General features: G+C 48.1%; 1 protein-coding gene across 1 annotated transcript in view; it reads right to left on the bottom strand.

Annotated features, from left to right (window-relative positions):
- The window catches only part of agap3 (ArfGAP with GTPase domain, ankyrin repeat and PH domain 3), a 104,011-nt gene that overhangs the window by 65,075 nt on the left and 12,694 nt on the right, over nucleotides 1–26,242 (bottom strand). Inside the window, exons 2-8 of the mRNA XM_030114722.1 lie at nucleotides 14,307–14,365; nucleotides 13,955–14,042; nucleotides 12,255–12,340; nucleotides 6,860–7,001; nucleotides 6,215–6,349; nucleotides 4,368–4,495; nucleotides 3,847–4,002 (exon numbers count right to left, since the gene is read on the bottom strand). Coding sequence (XP_029970582.1) covers nucleotides 3,847–4,002; nucleotides 4,368–4,495; nucleotides 6,215–6,349; nucleotides 6,860–7,001; nucleotides 12,255–12,340; nucleotides 13,955–14,042; nucleotides 14,307–14,365 — 794 coding nt within the window. The remainder of the gene's footprint in view (nucleotides 1–3,846; nucleotides 4,003–4,367; nucleotides 4,496–6,214; nucleotides 6,350–6,859; nucleotides 7,002–12,254; nucleotides 12,341–13,954; nucleotides 14,043–14,306; nucleotides 14,366–26,242) is intronic.

The raw sequence follows: 26,242 nt of genomic DNA, 5'->3' as shown, positions 1-26,242 counted from the left end.
GAGGTGAAACGTAGCATTGCAAAAACAAAAAGAAGCTTTCAAATGAAACAAGCAGACACAGAGCGAACAGCGACGTGCAAACAGACCAAACCAAGAACCAAGAACCAAGACCACAGCGACACACGGGACGAGCACAGCGAGTCCGGACCCTCAAACCCTTCACAGCTGTCCCTGGAGGGGCCCCACAGAGCCCAGCAGGGGCTCCTGGGTGGGGGCCCCTTGGGTGGGTGGGGGCCTTTTGCTGTGTGGGGGCCCCTGTATCGGGGCCCGTGAATGGAAAGGGGCTCCTGGGAGGGTGGGGGCCTTGAACGGGAGCTCCTGAGTGAGTGGGGACCCTTTGCTGTGTGGGGGCTCCTGGGTGGGCGGGGCCGCTGAATGGGGGCCCTTGTCTGGGCAGGGGCTCCATAGGTGGGTGTGGGCTCCTGGGTGTGCTTGGGCCCCTGTATGGGGGCTCCTGGGTGGGTAGGGGCTCCTGGGTGGGTGCGGACTCCTGGGTGTGCGTGAGCCCCTGTATGGGGGCCCCTGGGAGAGTAGGGGCTCCAGGGGAGACACGGGCCCCTGAACGGGGGCCCCTCTGAGCAGAGCTTCACAGTGAATAAATCAAATGTTTCATGAGGTTAATTGATGGAGAGAAAAGAGAAAAACGTTATTGAAATTTTCTTCTTTTTCCGGCGACCTGCAAACATTTGAGGGTCAACACGACCACGACCTGCGGAGGGACACCAAGGGTTAGAGTGAGCCCACCCCGACAAACACACCCGGAGGAGGGAGGGGGGTGAGAGATGGAGCGGGAGGGGGAGGGGGGGGGGCAGGAGGAAGGAAACCACCAGCTCTGCTTACTCAGTTCACTTTTCCAACAGTTTATTTTCAGGAGGACTTGTTGAGCTTCTATACAGACACCATACAAAGCAAGTCACAAAGTCACTTCAAAATATTCAACAGGTGAGCCAAACATCGCAGTTCCCACAAAGTATAGGATGGACAAGAAAGGCATTGCTTCATAGATTCCATATATGTACTTTTTATAGAGTACCATTGTAAATAAAATACAATACGAGATATACAGCAGTCTATATTGATCACCCTTCATGATAGAAAAGTTCAGAAAGCAAACCCGAAGAAATGATCCAAAAGAAAAACAACAGAATCAAACTACATTCATACAAGTCGGTCGTCCCTCCGTCACCTCCCGCTCGCCTACGCTCTGGTTTATGAAGGCCTTCATAAAGTTCCCGCTACGCTAACACCGGCACAACGACAGCACAGGTTCAAAACACAGCAGATGAAGCTCGCAAAGAAAATGATGGGGGAACCCCGACGGAACCCCAACGTGGCACCTGGAGTCCGCCAGTCCTCGTTTACGGCTCAAAGGCAGCGTGATGCGGCGACGGCGGCGTCCTGAAGGGGGCGGGGCTGTACAGTGTTTCTGAGTGGCTGCATGAAGGTGGGGCCGGGGGGCGGGGCAGAGACGGATAGGCGGGGCATTTCCAGAAGAGTCCCTACTAGCAGGGGGTGCTGCTATGTTTACCCATCATGCTCTGCTCAGTGGGAGGAGTCAGAAAGCCCTTTGATTGAATAAACACAAGCACAGATCTGCAAATGTTAGAAAAGGGAACTTCCTGTTTGAGACGTGGAGATCCAGCCAATCACAGACGGAGGAATGGAGATGAGATGAGATGAGATGGAGGTTTGTATAAAAAGTCTTCAAACCGTGTGCTTCTCAGACAGGATGCACACACACACACACACACACACACACACACACACACACACACACACACACACACACACACACTCTGAGCAATGGAAGCACTGGGAGAGGAGGACGTGGACTCTGCTGACACCTGGTGGTCACACACAGTGATGACAGTGAGATGAAGGTGGAGGATGAGGAGGGATCCTTCACTTCTTCCATGTTTCCATGGTAACCTCTCAGAGTGGGCGGAGCTTCGGGGTGTCCGCAGGCCTTCAGCTGTGGTTGGACGGCCTGGACCTCCACGTGCGTCTGCTCAGGACTTTAAGGCATTTTGTCTTTCTTTTCTCTTCAGATGTGGGGGAACTTACGGGGTGGGGGTGGGGGCGGGGGTATCAGCTGCTGGGACACGGGGTTGGGGCGGGGGTTCGGGGTATCAGCTGCTGGGACACACTAGCGCTGGTCTGATGGGACATCCCGGAATCTGCCGGTCTTCCTCTCCTGAGCCCGACGATCTCCTCAGACGTCACTGAAGAAGCTTCACCCCGGCTCCTCCTCCTGCTCTTGCTCCTCCTCCTCCTGCTCCTGCCCCCCACCCACCCCCCCACCCCCTCCCCAGGGCTCGCTGCTCCTCAGAAGGTCATGAGCTGAAACTCCCTCTCGGCCTGCCACTCGGGCACCCACACCGGGTAGGTGGCGTGCTTCGGCATCTCCATGACCCGGACGGGGAGAGACTCGTTTCTCTGGTGGACATGGTTAGACACTACCTGAGGGGGGGGGAGGGGGAGGGGGGAGACAAGAGGGCAGGAAGCACACAGCTCAGGGCACACAGAGGCTGCTGCTCCCCACAGGGGGGAGGGGTGGGGGGGGGGGGGGGCAGGAGGAGGAGGATGGGGGAGGAGGAGGAGAGGGAGGCAGGAGGAGGGGGGAGGAGGAGAGGTGGGGGATGGGAGGAGGGAGGATGGGGGGGTAATCAAAGGTAGTCGGACCTTGAACAGACAAGTTCTGCAGAAATGAATGAACCTGTCCTGCTCTGTTTCTGTTGACGACCCCGGCTGCAGAGGCCTGGCCGGCTCTGTTTCTGTTCGTGTACACTTCAGCAGTGAACATCCTTCTGACGGTGAGACGTCGGTGTTTCCAGCCGGCATGCTGACTCTGACCTCTGACTCGAAGGGAGGTGGAGGTTGAAATGAAAGGTAAAGCGGACCCAGCACTGCCCCCCGAGGAACTCCACACCTGCTCTAAGTTTTTTGGGTTCTAAACCAGGCAGCGGGAACGTGCACTGTGGTGGAGGGGGGGAGGGGAGGCCTGCTGCTGTTCATGAGTTCACTGAGGCTCATTGTGGAAATGAGGAAAGTCTGGTTGTTTGGTGGTGAAATATCGTCACATGGAGTCCGACTGCCTGAGACCAGAGCAGACTGAGGGGGTGGGGGGGGTGGGGATGGGGGTGGGGGGTAGGGGGTGGGGGTCAGGGTAACAGGCTGGGCAGGAGAAGAGGTTACAAGTAAAAGACAAGCTGAGGAAATTAGAGAGGTTAGTGCACACAATGGCTACCGGTTAGAGCAGAGGGCAAATAGGACAGGACATGGGGCAAAGAGCAGGCACACGGGGGGGCGGGGTGCTAGTGGGGCGAAGAGCAGGCACACAGGGGGCTACTGGGGCTAAATCAGTGATGGGGGGGGCTTAGGGGGTCTGAGTGGGACAGGTAGGGCTCTTTCTGGGCTGTTGGAGCATTATTAGCAGCATGTCAACAAGCCACAGGCTCCAAGGAGGAGGAGCAGGAGGAGGAGCAGCAGCAGAAGGAGGAAGGGGGGGGGTTGGTTTAGCGGGGCCGGGGGCAGGTGGAGGGGCAGTGTGATGGTGCCGTAAGTCACTGCAAAGAAAGGATCTATCAAAAATAAGAGGGGTGGGGGAGGAGGGGAGAGTTTAGACAGCGCCGGAGGCTTCGTCCAATCACAAACTGCTGCTCCGCACGGCCGGTCGGGGGCTAACGGGAGGCGTCCTCCACCCACATGCCGCGCCGCGCCCGGCCCGCGGGGGGCAGCAGAGGCCCAGCTGGACGGGCACTCTGGCTCCCTCCGCTGGACATGCTGACAACACGCCTCCTAGTACTGAGAGTGGGTGGAGCTTTGCATCAGCTGGCGCATACTTACTGTGAAGATGTTGGAGCGGCGCTTCGACTGCTTGCGGATGGGCGTAGGCGTGTTGGAGGCTGCGATGGTCTCGATGCGCATCTCCCGCTGGCTGATGCTGGGGGTGGAGGGGACGGAGGAGGAGTAGTCGCTGAACGCGCCTCCGCCATTGGCTGCCTGGAGACCGAGGGAGATTGAGAGGAACCGAGAGAATCAGAGGAGGAAGAGGAGGAGGAGGAGGAAGAAGAGGAAGTGGAGGAGGAGGAGGAGGAGGAAGAAAAGGAAGTGGAGGAGGAGGAGGAAGAAGAGGAAGTGGAAAAGGAAGTGGAAGAGGAAGATGAAGAGGAGGAGGAGGAAGAAGAGGAGGTGGAGGAGGAAGAAGAGGAGGGGAACAGGAAGAGGAAGTGGAGGAAGTGGAAGTGGAGGAGGAGGAAGAAGAGGAAGTGGAAAAGGAAGTGGAAGAGGAAGAGGAGGAGGAGGAAGACGATGAGGAGGGAGAGGAGGTGTGTGGAGCAGACTCTGGACTCTCCTTCAGGTTGTACCTGGTTCATGTGAACCGACGGGAGCGAAGCCGCCGGAACAGACGAGTGACTCGGAGAGTTGGGAAGAGATTTACAGGGGCCGATGGAGAGCTGCTGCTTTTTCCTCATGGCAACCACCTTCTGAGCAACTGGAGTGGGGAGGGGGGGCAGGTAGGACAGAGGGAATTTTTTAAGGTGTTGACGAATTAAAATGAAGCCACAATCTTGTTTAACAATAAACAACTTCACACAGAATGTTCCAAAGTTTGAAAGAGTGCAGTTAACTAGTTACCAAAGCTAGTCCAACACCAACTGAGAACAACAAACTATGAGGAAAACCATCCATCAACCAACTGGAACCAAACGGAGAACAACCTGAATCCAACGAGCCCAAAACCAGGCTGAAGGTTAGAAAACCAGTCCCAACCACTCTCAACCAGTCCCAGCCAGTCTTAACCAGTCCCAACCAGTCTCAACCAGTCCCAGCCAGTCTCAACCAGTCCCAACCAGTCTCAGCCAGTCTCAGCCAATCTCAGCCAGTCTCAACCAGTCTCAGCCAGTCCCAACCAGTCTCAGCCAGTCTCAGCCAGTCCCAACCAGTCTCAGCCAGTCTCAACCAGTCTCAACCAGTCTCAGCCAGTCTCAACCAGTCTCAACCAGTCTCAACCAGTCTCAGCTAGTCTCAGCCAGTCCCAACCAGTCTCAGCCAGTCTCAACCAGTCTCAACCAGTCCCAACCAGTCTCAGCCAGTCTCAACCAGTCTCAGCCAGTCCCAACCAGTCTCAACCAGTCTCAGCCAGTCTCAACCAGTCCCATCCAGTCTCAACCAGTCCCAGCCAGTCTCAACCAGTCCCATCCAGTCTCAACCAATCTCAGCCAGTCTCAGCCAGTCTCAACCAGTCCCATCCAGTCTCAACCAGTCCCAGCCAGTCTCAACCAGTCCCAACCAGTCTCAACCAGTCTCAGCCAGTCTCAACCAGTCCCAACCACTCTCAACCAGTCCCAGCCAGTCTCAACCAGTCCCAACCAGTCTCAGCCAGTCTCAACCAGTCTCAGCCAGTCTCAGCCAGCCTCAGCCAGTCTCAACCAGTCTCAGCCAGTCCCAACCAGTCCCAACCAGTCTCAACCAGTCTCAGCCAGTCTCAACCAGTCTCAGCCAGTCTCAGCCAGTCTCAACCAGTCCCAACCAGTCCCAACCACTCTCAACCAGTCCCAGCCAGTCTTAACCAGTCCCAACCAGTCTCAACCAGTCTCAGCCAGTCTCAACCAGTCCCAACCACTCTCAACCACTCCCAGCCAGTCTTAACCAGTCCCAACCAGTCTCAGCCAGTCTCAACCAGTCTCAGCCAGTCTCAGCCAGTCTCAGCCAGTCTCAGCCAGTCCCAACCAGTCCAACCCATTCCCATGAAGTCCTATCCGGTCCACATTCAGTCCTATCCGGTCCACAGCCAGTTCTACTCAGTCCACATTAAGTCCACATCCAGTTCCAATCAGTCCACATCCAGTTTGAACCAGTCCACATCCAGTTCCATCCAGTGTCCCAAAGTGAACGTCCCACAGTGATTGTCCTCTGAATGTCCTTCTGTGAGCATTCCAGCATCCTACAGGGAACATCCTACATTGAATGTCCTCTAAACGCCCCACAGTGAATGTCAAACAATCAATGTCCTACAGCAAGTGTCCTACAGAGAACATCCTGGGCCTCAGCACCGGCTCTGAATTTTTCTGTTGAATTTTACCCATAATGCCAGTGAAAGCTAGAGTTTGTGTGAAACTAAACTACTAATGAAGTCAATTACTTGAAACTACATAGTTTGGAGAATCAAATCTTTGACTAGATTGTGAGGTCCTTGAATGCATCATCTCACCATCCTGGAAGACTCTCTCAACGTTCAGGCCGTAGGTGGAGCAGGTCTCATAGTACGTGCAGCGCTTCAGGTCGTTGGACAGTTTTCTGGCCCGCGAGTCGTCAATGACTCGGGGGTTGGCGGCGCTGATCGCATCTGAGAGGGAGAGAATTCAAACATTCGGTTTTACATGAACACAGCAAAGGAACAAACACTCAGTAGGGCGTTCAGACACAGAACTCCCAAACAGAAGAAATTTGATGTGAGCGCGAGAACATAAAGACAGTCAAAGAGCTGAAACAGGTGAAATGAACTCTATAAAGTGTTCAGTTACTTCTCACATGAAGCTTCAGATAACACTGTGTCGTTTCCTTCATCAAATATTTTAACACTTACTCTTCTTGATTGAAATAATCAATCTATGAAGAAAAACCAAGACTTCACTTCATCAGTTTACACTTTACAGTCTGCAGAGTCCAGTGAGGCATGAAGTGTCCACAACACAAAGATCATCCGTTTTACTGGTCGTTCAAAATTTCTTCCTGAGCAGAAAGCTGATTCATTGACTTCTCTACTCTGCTTTCATTTATGTCTCAATAATACAACATTGTCGACAAGCTGTGAGGGTGGGGTTTAGCCTGTGGGAGGCAGAAGGGGGGTACACACCCTGAGTTCCCACCAGCACCATGGGCACCTCGGCGGTGTTCCTGTAGCTGGACAGACGAAGGAAGTAATTGTAGACCGTCTGGAAGCTGATCTCGTCCTCCAGGCTGAAGACGAAGACCACGGCATCCACCCAGGCAGCAAACTGGAGGGGGAAGAGGGGAGCGTGGGGTGAGGGATTGAAGACCCTCCAGAGGGCTGGAGACCCCCCAGAGGATGACTAAAGATGATCGAAGACGACTAAAAATAACCGAGGACAACTGAGGACGACCGAGGATGACCGAAGACAAGGGATGGGTACTGTTCACATTTGAATCGATATGGTACCAATTTTCGGTACTTTAGTGTGGTAAATCACATAAACACATTATTAATATTACTAGCTAGCCGAATAGCTCGTTCGCTAGTTAGCCAAATAGCTTGTCTACTCGCTAGCCAAATAGCTCGTCCACTAACGAGCCAAATAGCTCATTTGTTCACTAGCCGAATATCTCAACAGCTAACTAGAAAAATAGCTCATTTGCTATCTATCAAAAAAGCTCCTTGGATATCTAGTAGGGATGGGACGAGATCTCGTGTCACGAGATCTCGCGAGATCGCAATGCCGCGAGATCCCGCGAGATCGAATGCCGCGAGATTAAGTACGTTTATATCAAGGCAAAAACTCTTTATTAACTGGAATATTGACGGAATGATACATTACATGGCGCACAGCCATATAAACACGTGCAAACCCCTGAATGTGCTCATATTCATATTTAAAAATCCGGTCGAAAAGGACATGAAATACTGCTCTGCCATGTTCTATCTGCAAGGAATCTTGGTCTTTTGAGTCCACAAACTACTTGTGATACAGTTTAATTGATACGACGTAAAGAAAACGTGCGGAAACGATCGTTCAGTTCTTCTCTTTTATTGAAAAAACGCTGCATCGCATCAATGCACATTTTACCACGTCTTACCGGCTCACACTCTGTTTCTAACAGCATGCAGAGAGAGCCTGCAGCCTGCAGCCCTTCTTCCTCTGTGGTGTCTGTGTAAAATAAGGTTGAACATGCAAACAGCGCACCTAGTGGCATGAAGTGCAAATGCAGTCATGGCGTCGTCTGTGCGCCGCGGTTTGAATGGGAATAGGGGAACTAGGCGGCCGCCTCGGGCGCAGTGTAGAGCGGAGGGCAACGTGGCCGTACAAGGGGCACTCCGACCCGACACTCCATGCTCCCACGCTGCATGTGAGTACCGCGCTGCCCCCCACACCTCAGCACTGAACACCCCCCCCCCCCCCCCCGGTCTCGTGTCGTCTCGATCTCGTGGACTCAATCTCGCGAGACATCTCGTCCCGTGAAATTTGTGTCTCGTCCCACCCCTAATATCTAGCCAAAAAACTCATTCCCTAACTAGCCAAATAGCTCATTCGCTAGCGAGCAGAATAGCTCATTCGCTACAAGTACAATTATATTGCTGGAATTGTACTCAGTTGCAAGTGAAAGTACCACAGTTAGAAAGATACTTCAGAGTAAAAATTACTCATTTCAAAAACTACTCAGACTACTAATTACTTTTGACCAATGGATGTTTTATTGTGTCCGCAGCAGATATCTGATTCAATTCACCTGATTAAAATAAAAAGTGACATTTGAAAACATTTCTCAGAGGAAGAATGTCTTGAAAAAGTTCCACCAAGGCCAATAGTTTTGTAACCAAATGTTGGTTCTGCCCAAGCATCATATTCCTCCTCACCAACAGGCATCGGTCACACAGAAGAAAACATTCTGAGCTTCCTATAGCTTTGAATGTCAGCAGCATTATATTCATCAACCAGGGAACTAATGGCGAGAGCAGTGTTCACATTCAGAGATGAAGGGGTTAACAGTTCTTTAACATCAGACGTGCCCCTGCCCTTATGCCTCTGGCAAGGCGCAAAGATCACCTTCAACAGAACAGAGTCCTCACCAAGGCCGAGGGCTTTGGGCCACAAAGCTTTGCCAAGCAAATGTGGCCCACAGTGATTGGAGCAGTCCCACAAGAAGTACATAAAATGTGCAAAAATTTCAGGAACCGTGTGCCTTGACTTTTGTCTGCGTTTCGGCAAAACAATTCCGAGAAAGTTCCTAAAAACTGGGGAATTTGTCCCCATGCAAACAGTCGACTAAAAATTTTTTTAAAAATCATCCCTAAAATAAGTCCATCGTGCCTCGCTATACTTCCATGTCCAGTTGTCATTAAAATATCAAAATGTTGGCATTTTTGTCCTCTATCCAGATGTGAAAACCTAATTTCAATATATTCTACTGTATTTAAACTGTGAGCTTTAAAGTTTGATAAGAATTTCAGTCATTTTTGGAGTTTATAGTGTGTATTAGAAAGGGCTAGAGTGGGAGAACAGCAGTTAGAGTGTGAGAGGCTCTCCTTTTAAACACATTTCCACATTTCTGGCTCAATCTTAAAATTATACAATTCTTTAATTTCTTCTCTAGCTCAGACGGTTCTCTCTTCAGATGCATTTGTTTGAGGAGAGTACAGAATTTTCTCCCATCCAATGCATTTTGCAAGATTTTCTCGCTGAATCCAAAAGTTCACACATTTTTAAAAACTCTCTGTGGCTATATGGATGCTTTTACAGACATGAACATTTCAGGATAATTCCATGAAAGGCTTCTGACTCTCACAAGTTACAATTCTGAACTAACAAGAACTGTCTTGGAAATCAAATCTGGACGTTTGTCTATTATTCTAGTCTTCCCAAGGTTTTTAAGTAAGCCCAGGACTTCCTTCAGACCCTCGTCTGAAATATTGCAAACCCCACTTAAAGCTAATGCATGAGACCACGCCGGGGCACGCCGGGCTGACACTGGATGCAGTGTGGCTCCAGTCCGGACACCGCAACGAATCAGTAGTCATTAAAATCCATGTGGTGGCTCACACCAGCCACTGAGCGGTTGCAGTCCAGGTCTGGTGCCGCTGTGGAGCCGTCCGGTGCTCCGGAAGATTCCGCAATGAGCCCAGCAGTGGGCACACCCCTTCCTCCAAGAGTCCCGCCTGGAGATCTCGGCCAGCTTGAGGTTCGCTAAAAGTGGGATGAACTGAGCAGCTGCAGGGCAGGACTTGGCTGCACACAACACAAAGCATCAGTCTGATCCCTTCAGGATACTGAATGACAACATCACAGCTACGCCACTCCACATGGTACTGATACCTATCATGTCTTCTTGTGGCCGCAGAGTAAGGACGGTTCACCACTCCACTGAGGAATGCAGCTGGACCTTCATCGACGAGACGCCTTTAAGTCCACCACATCTGGTGCTACCTGCCATTCCTACACTCAAGACTGTGTGCACGGCACGCACATTCCAGGTTCATTCTATTATATTTGTGATTCTATTATATTTGTGATTACAAGCATCAAAAATAGCTTGCCAATATTGGGAAAAATCATCTGTCACCAAGCCTCCATTGTGTTCTGCAAAGGTTTCTTCCTGTTAAAGGGGAGTTTTTCCTTTCCACAGTCGCTGATGCTTGCCTTTGTGGATCTGTTGGGTTTGCTCTTTTAAGATTCTGTTTCTGTTAAGAAATAACTATGATATAATTAGCACTTCATACATAAAGCTGAATTGAAATGAAATTGAAAAACAGCCCCAACAAAATATTGAGAGGTGAAACTAACATATTGATAAGAGGGTTGACACTTCAGTGTTTGAACCCTATGAGGTTGACTCTAGAGAAGCCCACCTCCTCTGGCTGCTACCAGGCAGACAGGTGAGCGGCACGCCGTTTCAGAACATGTTCATTGATAAATCATCAGTTAATTTGTGGCTTCTTTGGTCAGTGCAGGTCTGAATCCTTTTTAAATAGTCTTCTGTCATGTGCGCTTAAAGGTGTAATACAGGATGTTCTATTTGCTTTGAGTTCCGGGTGGATCATCTATCTAACTGGTGGGTCTGTTTGTCAATCATTCTGACAAGCTGCTTTCGTCAAGCCGTTGCGTGCTCGCTCCCAATCACGTTCTACGTATTGCGCATGCGCATTCAGAGTGTTTATGTAGCCGGTGAGCTTCAGTTTCAGCTACTTACCGATGGCGAGTCTGACAGAATGAAACTGTAACTGTTTGGGAAAACAAGCTTTATGAGCGAGGCCGATCGCAGAAACTGTAAACGGAGCCGTGCACGCCCGGAGAAGATGAGCTCGCGCTCACACGCTTCCGCCTTTATAGACGTTTCCTGGGAGAAGCAGGAGAGCCGGGCGGATGGTCTGGCGCATGCGCGTTTTTCAAAAGTGAGTAACAGGCTTCGTCTTTTCGAGAAAATCCTGTATTACAACTTTAATGAAACAACCATCGAGATAAAAACTAGAAAATGTTTGGAATGTTCTGTGCAATAAAAATCTGCTCCATCCATCGACGTCTGCTTCTAGCATTCTTTATCTGAGACGTTCGATACCCAAAGCAGCGTGGACGTGTGGGGATTCCTGCAGAGGGCGCTCTATGAATCACCAGGAGGGGAATCCAGACTGGTAAAGTCTCTTCAGAGGAGAACAGAAGTCGAGCCAACGACTCGAAGACACCTTAGAACATGTTTCTAAAGGGCCACTGGGCCTGTTAACAGCGGTTTGTTTTTCTGCACTGAATGTTTCAGTGACGCTGATTTGAACTGTTCCAGTTCTTCACCTGAATGACAGAAAATCTTATATTGTGGATATTTTAGAAATGTTCAAATAAATTCAGCATGTATTTTGTTGTAGATTTTTAGTTGAACAATTTCACAGATGGGGTAAACTACAGCAGTTAATTTTGTTGTAGATTAATAAACTGTAATTTGTTGGACTTAATCTGGCATATTGGTTAATGTGACCCAGCATTTTGGTATAACTCATCTGCTGGGTTAAAATGAAGGAATGCTGGGCTGGTGCTATGATCACTCAGAGGCTGGGGTTTTAAAACAGCCCAAATTGGGTTATTTTTAACCTAGCAGTTTTCAGTTTGTGTTTACTGAACGCTCGGCGACTGACGTCAGGACGTTCATGTGCGTGCAATGCTGTGTTCAAGTCCAGCTCAGAAAATTGCCAACTCCTCCACTCCCCCACAGTCACGAGGATGCGTTCAGGCACTGAAACATGGCACCGTTTGATTTTTACGGCAATCAGTACTCAGTAGTACCGACGGAATTCAGTCAGTACCTGTAACAAAAACACATTTGGTACCAGTCCCTACTGAAGACGACCAAGAACGACTGAATACGACAGAGGATGAACGAAGAAGACTGAAGACAACAGATGTCAACCACTAACTAAACTACTAACTAAACCAGCAACTGAAACACTGACTGCATCTTGCTATGTTAATTAACTTAAACCCCCTGCCCCAGCCCACCCCCCCAATGGCCTGAATGGTTTCCAGTCGTACCTGCAGCTCTGGAGGTCCTCCTTCGTCCCGGATCAGCAGCAGGTAGCTCTGTCCGTCCACCACAATCTCCTTCTTGAATCGACCACCTGAGGACGACAGGTGGGTGAGGAAGACGCTGCAGAAGAGCCACTGAGCTTCACACTGTACAGGTCTTCTGTGGAACGTCATTCTGATTTACATGAGTGTATCCTGACTCCTCAGCTCAGATGTTGCAGATGAACATTGGATTTAATGCTGTCCACTGACTGTGATGATAGAAGTTCAAACACTGAGGTGGAACAGTTGATTGATCCACAGTCTGGATGGACGGATGGATGGACGGATGGATGGATGAACACTCCCAGCAGGTTGTCTGGATCACAGTCATCCATCAGTAGATCACTGTGTTCCATTCAGTCCACCTCACAGCTGTTGGGTTCGTGGTTCAACAGCTGCATCATCAGGTGATCAGAGTCAAACTGCACCTCCAGTCAAGCGTCTCTTTTCGGGGAGGAAAACAAATCCAGTCTTGAGTTTGGGGATGTTTTCTTTGGCCATTAACTTAACATTTTGGTTTTTGTCCAAAAAAGGGAGAAACAAATATTTCATTCTGGTTTTATGCTTCATAGCCAGGTTGAAACGTCGTTCCCACTTTCGTCCAGCAGAGGGCGAAATGTTTGCCCTTCCATGCCCTCAGTTTGAGGAGAGGAGGATCAGTTGGAAAGCGTCGCTCACACTCTGCATTTGTTGCTGTGAAGGTCAAAGCGGAGCTGGCATGTGGAGAGTTGAGGCTGACTTTCTGAAGCAGTGTGCAGTTCTCAACCTTTCCTCAGCCATGTACCACCACATCAGGACAAAGTAGTTTTGGTTGAACAAAACAGGTAAATAAATGAAATGCAGCACTATGCAATCACATTCTGATTTATTATATTTTGGAAAAAGCGTAAAAATATTGCTCATTTGTTGTGGTGTTTCTTGAACAATTTGGAAAAAAGATGTAAAAATATCTAGAAACTGTATCAAATAATGATTCAAGTATAAATAAAGATTTCCACACATCGAAAAAATCATCAACTTAAAGAGCCGTCTTTGGGCGTTCTAATAGAGAACATCTGGATTCATGAACTTACGGTATGTATGAACATGTGAAACGTTCCAGGTCGGGTCAAACCATCATGATGTGGGGGGAACTCCGGGTTTATGAAGCAGAGGAGCTGACTCGATATGGAATGAAGCTTATAATGCATGTTCATATTTTATTGAAGAATCATTCAATTCTTTATTGGATTATTTCACTATTTTAAGAATATATGAGCATAGAAAGGCTGGTTTGAAGAAAACTACATTTTTCTGCTTTTACTTTTGCTTCTTTACTACGCAGTCAAATCATCTTCAGAGCAAAACGGTGCAGCAATGAGGTCTGGAAACAGAAAATCCAACTTCTGCGAGCAACCAGAGGCTTTTCTGATCTCCGATAGAAAGATTTCATGTTGTCAGGAAACTGCTGAGTGCACGTTTCAGTGCACGTTTCGGTGCACGTTTCGGGGCACGGCTCGCTGCCTCTACTTCGACTCAGGACGGCGAAGTCAGACTGTCTGAGGTTCAGTTCAACGACTGAATCGGGTTCAAATCTGTGGTTGAAGCTTTGAGATGGTCTGGATGTCATGACACACACACACACACACACACACACACACACACACACACACACACACACACACCTTCAGGAGACTCCTCCTGCACGTAGGTCCCGGTCAGGTATCGATGCACCAAGGCTGACTTCCCACTGGACAGGTTACCCACAATGCCCTGCAAAAACAACATAGGCTCAGAATACGCGCACACACACACACACACACACACACACACACACACACACACACACACACACAGCCAGTAACAGTCTGACAGCATCATCTTCTTAAATCCTCAGTGGACACCGTCCCTCCCTCCGTCCGTCCGTCCCTCTCTGTAGGACAATGTCAGTTCTCCCTTCATCAGGACTCAGTGTCCACTGCGTGGACCGTCTGTCCTTCTACTGCTGCTGCTACTGTTGAGGAATCGGTGACTCACCACTTTGAGTTCAGGCACAGAGCGACTCAGCGTCCACTCCTGGCTGTTGACAAAAGAGTCTGGAAGGAAAAGACATGAAAGGATTAAAACCAAGAAGCGAGGGGGCGCGCACGCACACACACACAAACACGTATACGATCTGAGGTCACGGCTGCACCACACACTGCACGCCTCCCATTCAAGACTCCAAACAAACCAAAACTCCAGGGAGCAACCCTGAAGAACATCACCCAGAACCCTGGTCCAGGTCCAGACCACCAGATCAGTAATTCCAGAGACCCCTGGGCTCACAGGGCCCCGTCCCGCTTTTGTTTTAATTGTCGAAGATGACTTTGTATGTCTTTCTGTGAATTTAACACGATACCAGGGTTGGCCACGCCCCCACCTTTGGTCTGACGAGCCTTTTATGGGAAACCAAGTCCTGCCAGCTCACTGATAAATCACAAAACAATATAATGAAATAAATAATAACCCCGTGCATGGCGGAAGGTTATGACAATGAAGTGTTGACTGAAAATCACCCAAGCAGAACGCACAGCGGCACTTCTGAAATGTCACGGACTGCAGATACAACGATGCCACAGCACAACACAAATGAGTTCAGGACTAGAAGATCGCCAAGTTAGCTGGACAACTTCATATACCGCCAAAAAAAGCCAACCACACACACACACACACACACACACACACACACACACACACACACACACAGGTTTTTTTTGACATGTTTCCAGCATAGACACATTGTAAAACCAGCTGAACTCAATAGACAGCAGCCCTAATCTCCCTCTCTGTGTAAAATGCTTGTTAAAACCGTAAAACTCTTATTTGCATCATAAAAAACACATCAAGCACATAACCATTTCATCAACCCGCCCGACGTGTTCAAAAGAAGCCAATCTGGCAACACAGCACACAACACACGGAGCCGCTCGCTCAGCTGTTTATAGCTCCACAGCTCCATTGCTCTGTAGCATTTTTTGTGGAATTGTGGTGTCGTTTCACTTTCCTACAATGACTAAGTACAAAACAGTTCATTCTCCCAATGCATACAATGTTACTGCAAAAAAAAATAAATAAAAAAATAAATACATAAATAAAAACTTCTGCCAGCAGAGGGCCCCTCTGAGCCTGAAGACCCCTGGGCACGTGCCCAGATTGCCCATATGGTAGATCTGGGCCAGCCCTCACCCACAGCCTTCATTCATTCAGTTATTTGGGGGCTGACACACTCTCTGCTTTCAAGGCTCGGCTTAAGACCTTTCTATTCAGCAAAGCTTTCAGTCAGGACTGCTTCAGGCCTTCCTGGACGGTTTCCTTAGTGGTGCTGCTGCAGGCTGAGACTCAAAATCACTCCCTAAAACTCATATGAACAAAACAGACCAATCTTAACAAAAAATAGGAACAAAACAAATACAAAGCAGCCTCTCACTCTTCTCTCCTCTCTTTGGGGGAGTTGGAGCTTTCAGGCCAGTCCTGGCAGGGGGAGAGGTTCAAGCCCGTTCAGGCTGCCTCTTCTGGCTCTCCTTCTCTCTAAAAACACATCCTAACCAGCCATTATTTTAATCTTAACATTAGTCTTAATCTTCATTCTAAGCCTAACTTTATCCTCTGTCCTAAACTTAACCTCAGGCTCCTGCCATGTGGAACCAGTTTCAGTTTGGGAGGCCGTCTTCTCTCCTTTCTCTCCTCACATGTGCTATGAGGAGGAAGTGGGTTGCTCTTTAGGTTCCTCTGGTTCTCCTGTTTGACCAGAGGAAGAAGGCTGCAGGTCGAATGTTTAATGAGAGTTTATGTATCTCCAGCAGATCGCAGTAGATATGATGGAAACATTCCTCATTTGTTTTCAAAATCTCCTGCATGTGGAGGAGCGTTGATGCACTGAGGTACTGCAAAACTAACGAATCGCTCTGTGACGGAGGAAGAGAAGACGTCATCAAATCCCGTGAGAAATGGTGCAGTGGGGTGCGCTAATCCGTCCGTTTTTTGTAAAAAGGTACAGCGTTGTGTTTTGGAGTGTGTGTTTGTTATGTCATATAGAAATGAAGCGTCGGCTAGTTTGCGTCTCTCTCAGCTCACAACCACAGAACTCACTGGAACAACTAACGTCCTGTGGTTCTATGGAGCACAGCGACCTCTAGTGGACAGAAGACACACTGCACTTCTCTCATTTCGGCATGACCTGGATTCCACTCCACGGTGGCCTTGTTTCGACCCGCAGGCCACATGTTGGACAGACCTACTCCGGATGGACCAATGACAGGAGGTGATGGACTTCAGAGGCTCCGCCCCTTGATCCTCATCCTCTCTCATGTCGCAAAGAATGGCTGAAGCTGATTGGACGAAGATCACAACGTCAAAGTCCTCAGAAACCCAACTCTGTGTGTGTGTGTGTGTGTGTGTGTGTGTGTGTGTGTGTGTGTGTGTGTGTGTGTGTGTGTGTGTGTGTGTGAGCCCCCGCAGCCCGCAGTCTCAGACTCTCCTCTGACCCCCCACCACCATGTCTCTGAAGCATTGCACGAGGAGAAAGTGAGGATTCATCAGGATGTGACTGAGCTGAGCTGAGCTAAGCTGAGCGTGGGCGAAGAGCTCTTTAAAATTCAGCTGCCGGGAGGGGTGGGGGTGGGGGGGGGGGGGGGGGGCTCTAAGGAGGGGCTCTGAGGAGGGGGGGTCTGAGGAAGGGGGGGGCCTGAGGAGCTCAGCTTCACAGTGTTATGTAACAGGAGCTACAACATTCAAATGTACATGCACAACAGAGCTCACAGCTCATTTCACTGTTCTGAAAAACACTGAGCTGTGTGTGTGTGTGTGTGTGTGTCACATGGAGTGTGGGCGAGGGCTGCAGAGTGCAGGGAAAACTTCATATTCACTCCTCGTCACTTCAGTTTCTCTGCTGCTTTTCCCTTTTTTTTTTTTTTTACAAACCAGCAACACTTTATAGAGCCACAGATACAGAGCTGGAGATATAGAGCTACAGCAATATAGAGCTGTGGCAATACATACCTAGAGATATAGAGTTACAGAGGTACAGAGCAACAGAGATAAAGAGCCGTAGAGATACAGAACTACAGATACACAGCTGCAGTGATATAGAGCTGCAGAGATATAGAGCCACAGATATACAGCTACAGAGGTATAGAGCTACCAAGATATAGAGCTATGGCGATATAGAGCTGCAGAGATACAGAGCAGCAGAGGTGTAGAGCAACAGAGATCCAGAGCTGCAGGGTTACTGAACTGCAGAGACATAGAGCTACAGAGATAGAGATCTGTAAAGATACCGAGCTGCAGTGTTCTCGAGCTGCACAGTCGCAGGAGGAGGAGAGCTGTCCTGCATCACTTACCCGAACACCATCACTGTGGATACATGCTAATGCTAACGCTACTTTCAGTGGAACTTGTCCCATTCACCACTTAACCTGAAAATCACCTGAACTGTTGAACTTTAAGACTGACTGAACATAAAACTGGCTGAGATTCCTCACATAATCAGACAATCTGCTTCATCTGCGTTTGTTCTGTCAGGGCTGAAGTGGAGGAGCCACCAGAGGGAGGCGCTGCCGCCGAGGGACACACAAACACACACTGACAGGTGCATCCAGCAGCAGGTTACATAAGCAGATCATCAGAGGGTGGAGGCCCACGCTCGCTGCTGCTCGCTCGCTAAGCAGAACCGACTGAGTGAGGAGCTGGAGGGACGGCGCGGCGCTCTGCCTCCTCATCAGTGGGAGGAAATGATCTGCTGTCTTCACACTGCCAGGCCAACGAGTGTCTCAGTGCGTGGATCAGTGGAGCAGTGGGAAGAGCTGCTGCGTGAACACACACAATGAAGCTGAGAACTCTGAGGCTCCGTTTCCTGCTGTCATTTAAACAGGGCTCCGGTGAGAGGTCACACGGTTCGAGTCCAGACACGACTGTTTCCACTTGGCCTTATCATCAGATCAGGATCCAGGGACCCCTTCAGGCCACTTCCCAGCGCTCAGCGGAGCGGTGGGCGGAGTGACATCTGGTTCCGCCCCCACGACTCAGAAACAGAAAAAAAATCCAAACTAAAGTCCAATAAATACTAAACGACATTAAACTAATGATGTCTGTGCTTCATTTTCTCTCAATAATCTCCAATGCAAGAGCAGATTAACAGCTCAGAGCCACAGGGGGGCGGAGCTTAGCAGAGATTCCACCAATCACTGATGAGCAAAATAAATGAATGAGATCAAACTACAGCGATCAGCCCTTAGATGGAGGATTTTCTCCCGTCCATCACCGTCTGCTTTAGAACCACGCTGGAGGTAATTTAACAGCAGCTCTGCTGAGGACCAGCTGCTCTCACTACGAGGATTCAAGAACCGTAAAGCTCCACTATCAAATATATGAATTCATATGTGGTCCAGACCACCTGAGGAAGTGGTCTGAGTGAAGACACACTGGCGCCTGTTCTCACTGGTCTTTGGGACTCGGATCGCTGGAGAAGAACATCACAACATTTAGCGTCTACACCAGGGGTCGGCAACCTTTTTGTCATGGAGTGCCAGTTTAAAATTTTCTCATCAATGTGTGTGCCATTATCAAATAAAACGCAAGTTAACACAAAATACAAAAAGATTTCCAAAATACCTGGAAATGTATTCCATTCAGATAAAGCAGATACAAACATATCTTTAAAGATATTTTTTCTGTCACTCCAAAAAGTGCTTTCATAAACTTTGTGTTTTGTGCTCTGCATGCTCATGTTTCGAATTAACTGGTGCCCGTGTTAACTTGTGACCAACAGATGAATGAGACTTGAAGTCGATCTAGCGAACGTCGGTTTTCTACAGTTACAGTGAGTGTATAAGTTTAAAGTCTTTTATGAGTCTTACTTTAACAGCTGCTGTTATCAGCAGGTGTTTACACACAGAAGTCCGCCGTCACTCGTTAACACGGGAACCAGTTAATCCATAACACCGGCGGGGCGATCACTCGCTTTTTGCTTTGGAGCTCTTTAAACAACTCGCTGTTGCGCGATTTGCTTCCATTTCTTCTCTCCAGTGTTTTTTCTCTCGGGGTTTTTATTAAAAAAATGTTTTTCTGCTTGTTTTCGACAGTCCTGTTTCCCGTTTACTGCGCACGTCGTCGCGTCACTACGTACCGGGGCGCGCATGCGGAAAAAATAATCTCCTGTTTTTTTCGCTCCGCTGTCAGGCAGCTTTTATATGAGACACGGAGCGGGTTATCGATCGGTCTACACCACCTCGTACAATTGGCTCCGAAATACAGTCCGCTCAGAGTGAAGCAGATCCACTCGGACGTCTACATGACACATCCGCTCTGCCTTATAAGCCATTATATGGGTGGCATGTAAACGTGGCCAGTGTTAGTGCCACGCGTGCCAAGGGTTGCCGACCCCTGGTCTACACGGTTAGCAATAACACCGGGGCTGTGTCCGAACGTCCACACTATGCCCGAACCCCTCAGTCACTATAAAGTGCTGGACTGCGTCGTGGACTTCATAGTGCCCTGAATCCGTTGGCGATTAGGACACGCAGCTCCCTACTTTTTCCCTCAGCGCTGATCACGTGACCCCCAGCCGGCACCATGGTAACCAGATGCACGGCTTGTGATGACAGAATTCTATGACACAAAAAACAACTGTAACATTTTTTTTAAATGTGCTTTTATTCTGCATTTTACTTTCCCTGTCATCTTTCTAAACATGGAAGAAATTCAATTCATACATTGATACATGCATAGATTCGCAATGCACGATGGGTAACATTGAGCCGCCTCGGGACCATCGATGCCCACTACTTTTCGAGATGCATTGTGGGAAATTTCAAGCCCCCTTCTTTTTTGCTATCTGGACATTCAGAAAGCCCAACAAATGGCGTCTTCACTACGTAGTGCCCTGTGTAGGGAATAGTGTGGACATTGGGACACAGCCAGGGTGAGCCTCAACACACCAGTAGCATCTACACAGTTAGCATTACTGTTGCAACAACACATCATCAGCAGGGTAGAACTAACCCGTCTCACAGGACGACCATTAGCACACAATTAGCATCTACGTGGTGAGCAATAACACAGGGTTAGCATCTACACGGTTAGCAATGCTTGTAGTAATGACAGCAGTGTGTGTGTGTGTGTGTGTGTGTGTGTGTGTGTGTGTGTGTGTGTGTGTGTGTGTGTGTGTGTGTGTGTGTGTTGTTTTTACTGTGCTGTCACCTTCCAGCTGCAGAGTCGTGCCGACAACACGTGCCCCCCAACCCCCTCTCCCCGCTCCCCTCCAGCAGATCGACCAGCCAATCAGCTGCCTCCGCTCACACCGGCCCACAAACCCCCGGTGACTCCCCGCCCACCTTGCCGCCACCGCACCAGGAGCCAGTTACCATGGCAACCGGACGGCACTCATCTCTGTGAAGAGCTGAAACAGCATCGGTTCACATTTCAGCACTCACACAGGATTTCTCTGTTCTGCAATCGTCCATTTATAGATCCATATTCTGGAGCTGACGCAAGATTAGTTTTTAATCACCATGAATCGCACAACTTTTGTTAACCATGATTAATCACGTTTTGAATTACATGTTTAAATGTAAATTATTTTGCATTTGAAGTCTGTTTTAAGACCCTAATATGAAACATTTCTCACCGGAAGGTCTGGACTGGAATCAATGAACACAAAGGAACAGGTTCATTTTTCCTTTTTCACCTTTTAGATTTTCTTTCAAAATACAGCTCCCTGTAGGCCAACGTAAAACAATGTTTACATCAAATCCATTTTTCATAAAAAAAAGAGTGTCATGCAGAATTGCTGCTTTACTTCAGAAATCCTGAGACAAAAAGCTGAATCAGTCCAACTGGGAAAGCTGGAGGACTTCCAGCTCATACATGTGATCCTGTCCTGTCAGTTCAAATCAACCCCACTCCTGCAGAGTGGCTCTCTATCACACCAACAGTCACTCCATTGCTGCAGTCATGACACACGCGAATGTTGAACTCGCTGCTGAAATCTGTCAAGCTTTTTTTTTTTAAATCTTTGTTTCCTGAAAATGTCTTTTAAATACAAGTTTAGCTCTCAGCTGAACTTTCACGGATGAGAAGATGATCGACCCATCATCAATCCATCAAATCCATCATCAATCCATCAAATCCATCATCAATCCATCGATTCCAGGAGATATGAAATGTGTAAGAAACAATTTTACAGTGTTCCCTTTCAATGGAGCAGCGCTTCAGTGATGGAGAACCTTCACCACGACCGCAGTGACAGAGTGATGGAGAACCTCTCCAGTTCAGCTCAGGGAACTGCTCACAGGCCTTGGTTGAAGAGGGTTTCCATCATTCAAAAGGAAGCTGGTGAAGTAATAGAGAGCAACAGAGCAACTGGACAGAGAGCAACCACTGATGTCCCAGACCAACCAGGAGGGAATGTGACCGCTGGTCCTCTTCCACTGATCCCTGCTTACCCCCACTCCTCTCAGGTAGTCTTGGCCGGCCTTGGCCTGCGTCGTTTTCCATTATACAGAGGACCCCAGCCCCCCTTGATGTGGGCGGAGTCGCCACAGCAAGGCGACCGGAAACTCAAGTGACGTCTCAGTTGTTATCGGTGAGACTCGATGAGTGGAATGGAAACAGGCAGGAACCAGGCTGAACCGGTCAGAGTGGGGGTAAACAGGGACAGTGGAACCAGGCTGAACCAGGTGGAGTGGGGGTAAACAGGGACAGTGGAACCAGGCAGACATGTCCCACGGTGAGTCCTCACCATGTCCACCATTTGACCCAGGCAGACGGAGCGACATGAGTGATTTACCGTTCTGTCTACGTTGTACGTTTCCTGCAGTATGGTTTCCAGCTGTGCACAGCTCCACCCAAAGGGCGCTTGGTTGTAAATCAGACTATTTCTTCTTTTGCACAATGTCGTGAACTAATTACAAATGCAGAGAACATATGAAATAACAACTGTTTCCTCACTAAATACAATTATGTGTAACTTTCCTGTAGCTTTCTGTCGACTAAATGTCAAGAGGAGGTAGTTCTGTCTGGAGCATCTTCAGGTCGCGTCTGCAGGATCTGACTGCTCTCTTCACAAACACTCTGGAGCAAACCGACATCCTGAAAACATGACCAGGACGTTTGACTGCCTGCAGTCCACAGCTGAAACTCACTGACATGGCAACTCGCTTCGCTGTCCGTTCAGAACAAGTCACCCACTGTTCCAGCTTCTCGACCATTCTTGGTCTTTTCTACTAAGTGTTTCGAGAAACTGGTGAGCCAAAACAAAAAGAACCAGTGGAACCAAAAACTGACAGAATAATCAGACCGAAGGGAACTGGACAAAACAGAACAGTCATAGAAGAGTCCGGAACAGAACAGAGCATACAGTCCAGAATACAGCCTGGAACAGGGGTCTGCAACCTTTATGACCAAAAGAGTCATTTTAGTGATTTTCCGTCAGGTCAAGTTGTTCCGGAGCCAAAAATCACATTTAACCATTTAATAAGCTGAATGCTGCTTATGAAGTTCCATACTTGGTTTTTATGCACACAAAAAAAAAACAACTATATCCTATGGTGCATTCCTAAAGTTTTAACTGCAGTTCAGAATAGTGAACATTTTATTACACTGAACATATTTTTGTACCTTATTTTAAAGGTGCATTGAGGAGTTTGCACGTTTTATGCGAAACAGCGCCCCCTGCAGGCCTTGGGCATAATGCAGCTTAGTGAAAAACTCGTCCCTGCGGCTCACGTGCACGGAAGAGGGGAACTCCGTCTTCGCTCGTTTAGTGGCTCTAGAGTAAAATGTAAGTTTCTTCTACCTGGTGGAGTCTGTGTGGAGCTGTGGCAGTGCTAGAAGCCAGTCTGTTCTGACTTTCTGGAAGATCCTGCTCAGTTGTTGCTCACTAAGCATCTGGCGGAGTAATGGCGGATAAAATGAAACCTAACCAGCCGGAGCGCGCATTACGTCATTCCTTTCAAATTCTCCCCAAAAAAATGCTGGTGCCGGACCGGCACTGTGACTTTCAAGTGACAATTTAGCGCTGTTAGAGGTTCTGGTAATGAATATGTCAGGGCACATTGTACACATCATTAAAAATGTATAACATATTTATGGTGGAAAATAAGTATTTTTAAGGTTGAAAAACTCCTTAATGCACCTTTAACAGTTTTGTTCCTATTTTCAAGCTTTTGACAGTTTTGAAATTTTATCTGTTTTTTATTTTTATTTTTTTTTACAGTTTTAAATGCTTTTTCCCAGCCATATTTCATTTTCTTATGTTAGAAATTGTAGACATTTCAGGTTTTTTAAGCTATTCTATCATTTTCCCCCCCATTTCTTGTGGTTTTTGCTATTTTACCCAGTTTTACTTGAACCTTTTTTGAATCCGTTTGAACCAAGAGTGACAAATCATATAATAATTTAAAAATAAGTTAAATGTTTATTCACGTATCATGTCGTGACGGCTTCATGGAGCAACTACAGAGGGAGCGAAGAGCCACATGTGGCTCCAGAGACCCCGGTTGCAGACCCCTGGTCCAGAACATAGAACAGACCACAACACAGGAAGCTGCAGGAGGAATCTGAGCTTCATAACTCACCTCAACTGAAAAATACAAAATCCCACAATGCACTGAAATGACCTGCAGACGTAATTTCTTGTTTTTATAAGGCCTTATGTTCACCTCATTCTGTTGTCTGTGATGTGATCTCTGCCTTCGCCCTCTGCCACAGGCTTCAGGATGTTTCCTTGGCAGACTGGTCGCTGATCAATGTGACTGAGTGACGACATGCGTAGTGACGCTCCGAATGAATCTCCCCGGTGGGATCAATAAAGACTCCACCGATTTACAGAAAGGAGGTTCTGCATTTCAAACTTGTTGGTCTTCATAACCCCGCCGCCAGATGACTGAGTGGAAAAGAGGAATTCAATCCCTCCTTCACTGACCCCCCCCCCCCCCCCCCCCCCAGGTAAAACGTCTCCTTCTAACCAGCTCCTCACATTTATCCCTCAAACGGTCCTCCAGAGAGGAGAAGAAAGTGAAGAGGCTGTTCAGTCAGCTTCATCACTGCAGCACCCCCCCCCCCCCCCACACACACACACACACACACACAGGAGATCAGACCCTCCTCTCATCCACAGTCCTGTTGCCATTTCCGTCCCACCGTCGGTGTAAATATGCTGATGGAAGAGGTCAAGGCCTTGCTGCATGATACACCGTCTTCCAGCTGCTTCGCTGTGGCATAATCACGCCTTAAACAAATGTTCCATCAGTGGAAGCTGACCACATTTCTCTCAGCATACATTGCACGTGCAACCATCATAACAAACTAAGAAGGGAAAAGATTTCACAATCAGCCAAACATTCAGTCTTCTAACTTCTAACCTCAATTCTTACCCTATAAAAACTCCATCTGCAGGTCTAATCCAAGTCAAAAACACCTGACTACGTGTAAATAAACACCAGTATATCCGTGAAGTTATGTTCGGTCTTTAATCTCTTTACCCAGCCCCGCTTTTCACAGCGTAGAACAGCGTTTCCCTGCTTTGACTTTGTTTTCTAAACTGTGAATAGAGTTGGGTTGTTTTCCAGAACTATCTCTCGGAGTAAGTACAGCGTCGGCTCCGACGTATTGCCTCCCTCTTTCTTTGTGGTGGTGTTCGCTCGGGGGTTTCAATCATTCTCGTCATACGTTTGAGTCATCGACATGAATCTGTTCAATTTTTTTCCACAACTCACGAGTTGGCATGAAATGTTCTTTTCCCTGCTCAAACAAGTCAAGTGTCCAGTTTATTCTGTCCTATTTTCCATAGCGCGTCTGTGAGCCTCCTCCAGCTGCTCTGTGGAACGGGACTCACGATGGCGCTCGCCTCCTGAAGCCACCGTGTCGTCAGGTTGCCCAGAACACCGGCCCTGAACTCATCTTCTTCCTGTGGACATGGCTCATTGTTCCGGATCTGCACTCACAGTCTGCCTCGCTGAGGTACAAGATCAGCGCTGACTTGGAAACCGTGAAGTGCGCTTCATACTCATACATGGCAACAGGAAATTCTGATTTCAGCTAAAAGTGGGGGCGGGGGGTGTGCTCTGAAGCTGAGATAAAAATAGAAGTCAGTTACACTGATAAAATGATCAAAAACATAATACTAGACTTGTTTAAGTCAGCAAATTTAACTAGAAGAACTTTGAATTCTGTCCAAATGAACATATATATTTTGCCTAACTCCTCAGCTAAAAAATCATCTTATATATATACGTATATGTGTGTGTGTGTGTGTGTGTGTGTGTGTGTGTGTGTGTGTGTGTGTGTGTGTGTGTGTGTGTGTGTGTGTGTGTACATGCGTGTGTGAAAAAGACCTCTGAGCTTGCGTTGTGTTAAAGGGGATTTTAAACTTGAAAAAAATGTAGAGAAAAAGAAAACATACACTGGACTTGTTTAACTCAGCAAATTTAGTGAAATACTATGTACACTATAAACAAGTCTGTTCACTGCAACACTCCTATTTTATAATGTTATCAAACATTTTAAAAGACGTGTTTTCTATTCAATCCGTTAAAATAACATTTTGATACACACAGATCTGCGCATGCGCACCGGAGCACAGCAGTAGAAGTCAGAGACTCAGGCGCTGTGCTCCGGTATATCCTTCCGCGGAGCACTGCGGATGCGCAGATCTGTGTGTATCAAAATGTTATTTTAACGGATTGAAAAGAAAACACATCTTTTAAAATGTTTTATAACCATTCGGATTTACTTCACATGCTAATACGCCGTCCCCTGGACCACTGGAAGGAGGATTTTGTCCACTTTTGTCAGTCCGGCTCTGTTTCCTATTGACTTCCAGCAGTTGAGCTAAGCTAACTACGATGCTAACAGCTGGGATCCAGCCACTGGATGCACAGACACAAAAAACGTATTGATGAGTTTGTCTCACTTTTTTGTCAATGATAGGGAAA

The sequence above is a fragment of the Salarias fasciatus genome, chromosome 18 (assembly GCF_902148845.1).
Source record: "Salarias fasciatus chromosome 18, fSalaFa1.1, whole genome shotgun sequence".
Taxonomy (NCBI): domain Eukaryota; kingdom Metazoa; phylum Chordata; class Actinopteri; order Blenniiformes; family Blenniidae; genus Salarias; species Salarias fasciatus.
The sequence above is the reverse complement of the archived record's forward strand: the minus strand, read 5'-3'. Positions and strand labels throughout refer to the sequence as shown.